This window comes from Salvia hispanica, unplaced genomic scaffold (genome assembly GCF_023119035.1).
Source record: "Salvia hispanica cultivar TCC Black 2014 unplaced genomic scaffold, UniMelb_Shisp_WGS_1.0 HiC_scaffold_1189, whole genome shotgun sequence".
Classification (NCBI taxonomy): Eukaryota; Viridiplantae; Streptophyta; class Magnoliopsida; order Lamiales; family Lamiaceae; genus Salvia; species Salvia hispanica.
The window spans coordinates 6-7,000 of NW_025951459.1; the positions used below are offsets into that span (position 1 = coordinate 6).

General features: G+C 33.0%; 1 protein-coding gene across 1 annotated transcript; it reads left to right on the forward strand.

Annotated features, from left to right (window-relative positions):
- The first annotated feature begins 939 nt into the window (after positions 1-939).
- Positions 940-5,303, forward strand: LOC125198067. Its single transcript, XM_048096520.1, has 2 exons — positions 940-1,020; positions 4,724-5,303. The coding sequence occupies exons 1-2, from the start codon at positions 975-977 to the stop codon at positions 5,122-5,124; spliced, it is 447 nt and encodes a 148-aa protein (XP_047952477.1). The 5' UTR covers positions 940-974; the 3' UTR covers positions 5,125-5,303.
- Positions 5,304-6,995: the final 1,692 nt, after the last annotated feature.

Here is a 6,995-nt window from a genome sequence, read left to right on the forward strand (position 1 = left end):
CCGAAAAATCGGGTATCCAGTCCCAATTTTGATTTTAATTTTAATTTTTTAAGAATTTTATATGCAAATTTATAGAAATACAAACATACAAACTTGAAGTAGTATTTAAGAGAAAATAACTTTAAACTTTTAAAAATACAATTAAAATAAATTTAAATAAAACAATCTATTTACTCAAAATTGACCAGAATATATATAACGCCATTATTTTTAAACTTAGTAGCTATATATATTAACTGAGCAATGCGCCATTGCCACTTTGATATAACGAGCATTACCACCCTTAACTAAAATAAAATCACAGATTCACATTTTATAATAATAAAAATTATAAACAATTTAATTTTCAGCACTTTGATCATAAAAATCCATAATGAATTTATCACTTTGTCAAATAAACATAGTGTTGTTGAATAATGTTCAACACTTTATATATATATTTATATATAGGATCATGATCAATTGAGATTATTTAGGCTAATTGAGAAATGAGATGCAATATCAGCCACTCATTTTTATTAAATGAGTGGTCCAGATTTTGCCACACAATAAATATTATTAGATTAATTTAATATGAAAGGGTAAAACTGTCTTTTCGCGTTATAATTTAGGGTTCTTCTTCATCTTTCATCTTTGATCGGCGATTCTGCTGAGATTTCAACGATTGAATCATATCTCTCATTGAATCTATTTTAACGATTTATGATTCAATTGATTTGCAAAATTAGACTCAGACGGTTTCAACGATTTCAACGATACCTGATTTGCGATTCAATTTTCGAAAAACAGACGACCTGTTCGACGGATTTCTTTGTTGATTTTGACGTTTTTCGGTCGATTTTACCGACTTTGATTCTGTTTTTATCCTTTATTTGTTGATGCCCAGTCAAATTTGTTCCTAATTATTTTTTTTTTTTTTTTTTCTCATCTTTAGGTTCGATTTCAGTTCGTAATCAACAGCTAAGTGTTATTTGATGGATTCTTCATCTTATTCCGAGTCTACGTCGACGAATGGTGGAGGTAGTTTGGTTTGATTTTCATTAACATGATTTTTTTGTGTTTTGTTGGTGATTTATTCTCTGTTGACATGACTTATGTTGCTTGATAAATATTCTGTGTTGTTGCTATGCTCTTTGTTGATTTTCTGTTTCATTAACATTATTTTGTTGTGTTATGTTGTTGATTTATGCTCTGTTGACATGATTTATGTTAAATATTCATCGTGTGTTTGAATTGGTGTATTCTAATTAAACTGGACATTTTGATCCTGGTAATTTGAAGCATGTTCTGATATTTTGGCTTACATAACTTATAACAATTGTCTAAGAATTTTACAAGAGTGCAGCCATCTCTTTAGAGATAACTATAGGGGTAATTTTCTGCTTTAATTGAAGCTACTTGAGAAATCAGCTCATTAATTCTTGACCGAGGAAATAAACGTTAGTCTAAGTGGATCAATCTTTGGTTGGATTTTCTTGAATGTAAAAGTCCATATGATATAACCATGATGAGAGTCCTTAACTTGACATAAAAAAATTGGTTAGTTATTGGCTAAGCAAAAGACCATAAAGCCTGAGAAGGTTGAGAAACATGGTTGAGTTTGGAATGTATGGATATTTTAGGTGCACACTGTTAAACCCTTTTTCTTAATCAGTTATGAGCATTCAAGGGAGATGTATGGGTTATGAGCTCTTTGTTGACATTCTGTTTCATTAACTTTATTTTGTTGTGTTATGTTGTTGATTTATGCTCTGTTGACATGACTTGAAAATCTGTTGACATGATTTATGTTACTTGGTAAATATTCTGTGTTGTTGTTATGCTCTTTGTGGACATTCTGTTTCATTAACATTATTTTGTTGTGTTATGTTGGTGATTTATGCTCTGTTGACATGATTTTAATTATTCTGTTGACATCGTCTGTTTGAATTGGTGTATTCTAATTAAACTGGACATTTTGATCTTGGTAATTTGAAGCATGTTCTGATATATTGGCTTACATAACTTATAACAATTGTCTAAGAATTTTACAAGAGTGCAGCCACCTATTTAGAGATAACTATAGGGGTAATTTACGTAAGTCTCTTGATTTGCGTTGACGTGACTTGAAAATCTGATGACATGATTTACGAATGGTGGAGGTAGTTTGGTTTGATTTTCATTAACATGATTTTTTTGTGTTATGTTGGTGATTTATGCTCTGTTGACATGACTTGAAAATCTGTTGACATGATTTATGTTACTTGGTAAATATTCTGTGTTGTTGTTATGCTCTTTGTGGACATTCTGTTTCATTAACATTATTTTGTTGTGTTATGTTGGTGATTTATGCTCTGTTGACATGATTTATGTTACTTGTTAAATATTCTGTTGACATCGTGTGTTTGAATTGGTGTATTCTAATTAAACTGGACATTTTGATCCTGGTAATTTGAAGCATGTTCTGATATTTTGGCTTACATAACTTATAACAATTGTCTAAGAATTTTACAAGAGTTCAGCCACCTCTTTAGAGATAACTAAAGGTGTTATGTTGTTGATTTATGCTCTGTTGACATGACTTGAAAATCTGTTGACATGATTTATGTTCCTTGGTAAATATTCTATGTTGTAGGGTCTGTTATTCCAATTTGCAAGCCTGAGTTGAGGCCTTATGAAGGTCAAAAATTTTCTTCCCTTGAGGAAGGAATTTCCTTTTATGAAAAGTATGCTCAGGAGTGTTATTTTGATTGTCGAAGATTTGGAAATAGGTCTAGTGGTGGTGTTATTATTTTTCAGTATGTTGTTTGCAATAGACAAGGATTTCATACGGTAGATTCGTTGGATGTTGATGTTAGTGTATCTGAGGATGGTAATGTGTCTGATGATGATGAAGTATCTTCAAAGAAGAGACGTAGACGTGGCACCAAAAGGTGTGGATGTGGAGCGAGAATTAGTTTTAAGTTTTTTTCTGATTTTGGTGATAAGTATTACCTTGTGCATCAGTTTGTTGAGGAACACAATCATGCTATGGTTGACAAAGATCATAAGAGATTTATGAAAGGTAATCGCAGTTTGAATGATGTTCATCACAAGTTTGTTGAAGATTGCACCAAAGCTAACATCGGTCCTACCTATACTTTTAACTTATTAAAGGAGTTTTTCGGTGGTTATGATGTTGTTGGGTGTACGTTGACTGATGTTAGGAATTGTTCACGTGATATTAAAGAGAAATTAAAAGAAGTGGATGTGCAAATGATCCTAAATCAGATGCAAGAGAAGAAGAGAATTTGTGAAGGGTTTTTTTACAAATATCAATTATCACCTGAAGATAATAAGTTAGTGAGCTTATTCTGGTCTGATGCTGAGTCTCGGAAGCATTACCACATGTTTGGAGATGTTGTAGCATTTGATACAACATATTCAACAAACAGGTAGTTTATTTATTATACTTAGTAATTGACATAGATAGTAGTTGATATGGTAGTTGACATAGGATACATTTGTACTTTGCATCATTTCTGATTTAATAGTTGACATAGCATATACCTATAATTGACATTATCGATGTTTTGTGTTGATGTATTTGTTCAATAGGTATCGTATGGTGTTTGGTCCATTTACCGGGAAAGACAATCATGGGTGTCCTATTGCGTTTGGAGCTGGTTTCGTATCCGGTGAGAATTGTGATGCATTTTCATGGCTTTTCACTGTATTTGTTGAATGCATGGGTGTTGCTCCAAGAATCATAATCACTGACCAAGATTGGGGAATGAGGCTTGCCATTGAGAAGGTATTACCTGGTACAAGGCATCGTTTGTGCATGTGGCATATTATGAGCAAGTTGTTTGAGAAGATACCTAAATCTATTTCTGATAGAGAAAAGTTTAGTAAGGAGTTTAAGTCTTGTGTTTGGTCAGAGTTGTTAGATCCGGATGAGTTTGATATATTATGGACTAGTATTGTTGAAAAATATGGTGTAGAAGATCATAAATGGTTTAAGGATATGTTTGCTATTAAACATATGTGGATCCCAGCCTTCTTTAGAGATGTTCCTATGGGTTCTTTAATGAGAACAACATCTTTTTCAGAATCTGAAAACAGTTTTTTTAAGAGGTACTCGAAACCGTTGTTTAATTTTGCTGACTTCACTCTTCAGTATAATAATGCCATTGATGCTCAAAGGAATCAAACTGAAAGGCTTGACTATTATGATTCTGTAATCACTCCAAAATATGTCACTGATTTAGCATTTGAGAAGCAATTGGCATCTGTATACACAGATAGGATGTTTAGAGTGGTACAAGAATTTATTGCTGAGGCTGATAAGAGTTGTCGGATGATTAGCATGTCCACATTGGAGAATATCGAGGTCTTCAAAGTTTCTGATGCTAGAAAGAAGACCTTTACAGTTACACATGAGATAGAGACTGAGTCATATGAATGTGAGTGTAAACTATTTTTAAGGTGTGGTTATCTATGCAGCCACCTTTTCTTCATCCTCAGAAACAAAGATGTCAACAATATTCCAGAGAAATATGTTGGTAACCGTTGGCTTAAAAGTGAATTACTAAAGGCAGTTCATGGTCTCACGAGTGATGATAGTGCGTCTGACAGAGGTATTCAAACTATTTTCTATAGATATTTCAGTTTAAGTTTTAGCATGTGTTATTTAAGCTGTTGACATATCTTATATAGGCTGTTGACATCTTATATAGGCTGTTGACATTTTATATGTGTGCAGGTTCTAACAAAGATGACAAACTACAGATTGCTAACAGGTGTCATGGTCGTTACTTTGGTCTATATCAGCGTGCTTTTAGGAATAAAGATCATTTGATTGCTTTGGATAATTTGCTTGCGGGTATTGGTCCTCAAATCTTTAAAGATGACTGTGCTGGATCGTCGTCTATTGATAAAAATGATTCAATCATGAACATATATGGTATTGTTGTACCTGAAGAAATAACTGCACATGCTCCAGATGTGGTTAGTACAAAAGGAGGTGCAAGTGACAAGAAAAGCAGGATTAAGTCAAGCATAGAGAAAGCAATTGAAAAAGCAAATAAACCTCATAGGCGTTGTGGAAAGTGTCATAAAATTACTGATCATAATGCTAGAAGTTGTGGCAGAAAGGAGACATGATTGTTTTTTAGTTGTTGACATAGACTACAAATTATTGACATTTTCTTGTTAGTTGTTGATATCTGATTTTACTCTCTGTTGACATCTATTTTATGATTCTGTTTTTTTAATTTTAAGTTTTGTTTTCTGAGTTGTACACCTTTATACAAGGTGTTGACATTTGGTTATAAGTAGTTGACTTTTTAGTACAACTTGGACTCTGCCTTGCTTTCGTGCTCCATCATGTTTTTAAGGTGCACATGTCAACAATTAAAAATCATGTCAACTATATATACTGGCCATGTCAACAACTAATATAATTATGTCAATTATGGTGCACATCGTGTCAACGGCACATACCAGTCATGTCAACTACGGTACATATCGTGTCAACTATATATACTAGCCATGTCAACAACTAATATAATTATGTCAACTATGGTGCACATCGTGTCAACGGCACATACCAGTCATGTCAACTACGGTACATATCGTGTCAACTATATATACTGGCCATGTCAACAACTAATATAATTATGTCAACTATGGTGCACATCGTGTCAACCGCACATACCAGTCATGTCAACTACGGTACATATCGTGTCAACCGCACATACCAGTCATGTCAACTATGTTTCAAGCCATGTCAACTACACGTACAAGCCATGTGAACAATACATAGAAAACATGTTGACAACAATTGTAAGTCATGTCAACTACATGTACTAGCCATGTCAACAACTAATATAATTATGTCAATTTTAAGTTGTTGACATAATATTTGTTTTCCAAGTTGTTGACACTTTATACAAGCTGTTGACATTTTGTTATAGGTTGCTGATATTTCAATCAAGTTGTTTACATTTCAATACAATTTGTTGAACTTATTAACATTTGTTATAACTGCTAATTTCAAAAGTCAGAATGCATAATAATCATTTTAAAACCAATCCAAAAGATAAGTTAACATCAAACATTAAAATCTGTTTTTGTTCACTTCCTCTTTCTACAACTAAACAACTTCTTGTATTTGTTGTTTAGCTTATACAATTTGTCCATGTTTGCTTCCATCCAATCATGAGCTAGTTGTAACATTGGCGATCTCTGGTTATTGTAAATTGATGCAATCATCGTGCAGCAATATCTTCCCCTGAGTATTTGGATAATCTTCAGACTACGCGCAGAGAAGCCGATATCCCAATCACTGCCCTTTTTCCCAACATAGGTCTCCATGTGCCTCATCAAATAGACACCGCAGTCCTTTATGTTTGTGGTTGTTGCCCATTCTAAATTCAGAAAGTTGAATGAAGACTTGTTTATATTTTCTGAAAGATCTAGCAATTTCTTCTCTATGAAGTATGCTTCGAACATATCTTTCTGCAAAATATATAAATAACTAAATTAAACTACACGTACAAAGCATTTCAACGGATCTGTATCTTTAAGTGGCTTTATATTATCTATGATGTCAATGATGTTTTTCTTCATCCAATATACTACAAGGTAGTAATGGTTATCTGCACAAACTGGGAAGAAGACCTGTATGACATGAAATATACAATTATATCCATAGAATACTTGTTCATATTCTAACATAGATATCATTTTTAGATCTTATTACCAAATCAATTTTTCTCCAGTTGAAATCTGGTCTTCTTTCAACCTCATTATCTATCTGAGAAATAAAATTTCTCTTTGCTGTCGAAGCATCCCAATTTTCCTGCCGATTTGTTACATTGAAGTTCTGCATTTAAAATTTTTGGTTAGGGAGACATCTGACTCAAACAGTTTACATATAATTTAAGATTACTTACACATGGAGATGTACTCATGAAAAAGCGTGAAAGTGATGTTGTTGGCCTTTCATTTTCTCCGTTGTTCAGGTGTGAAGC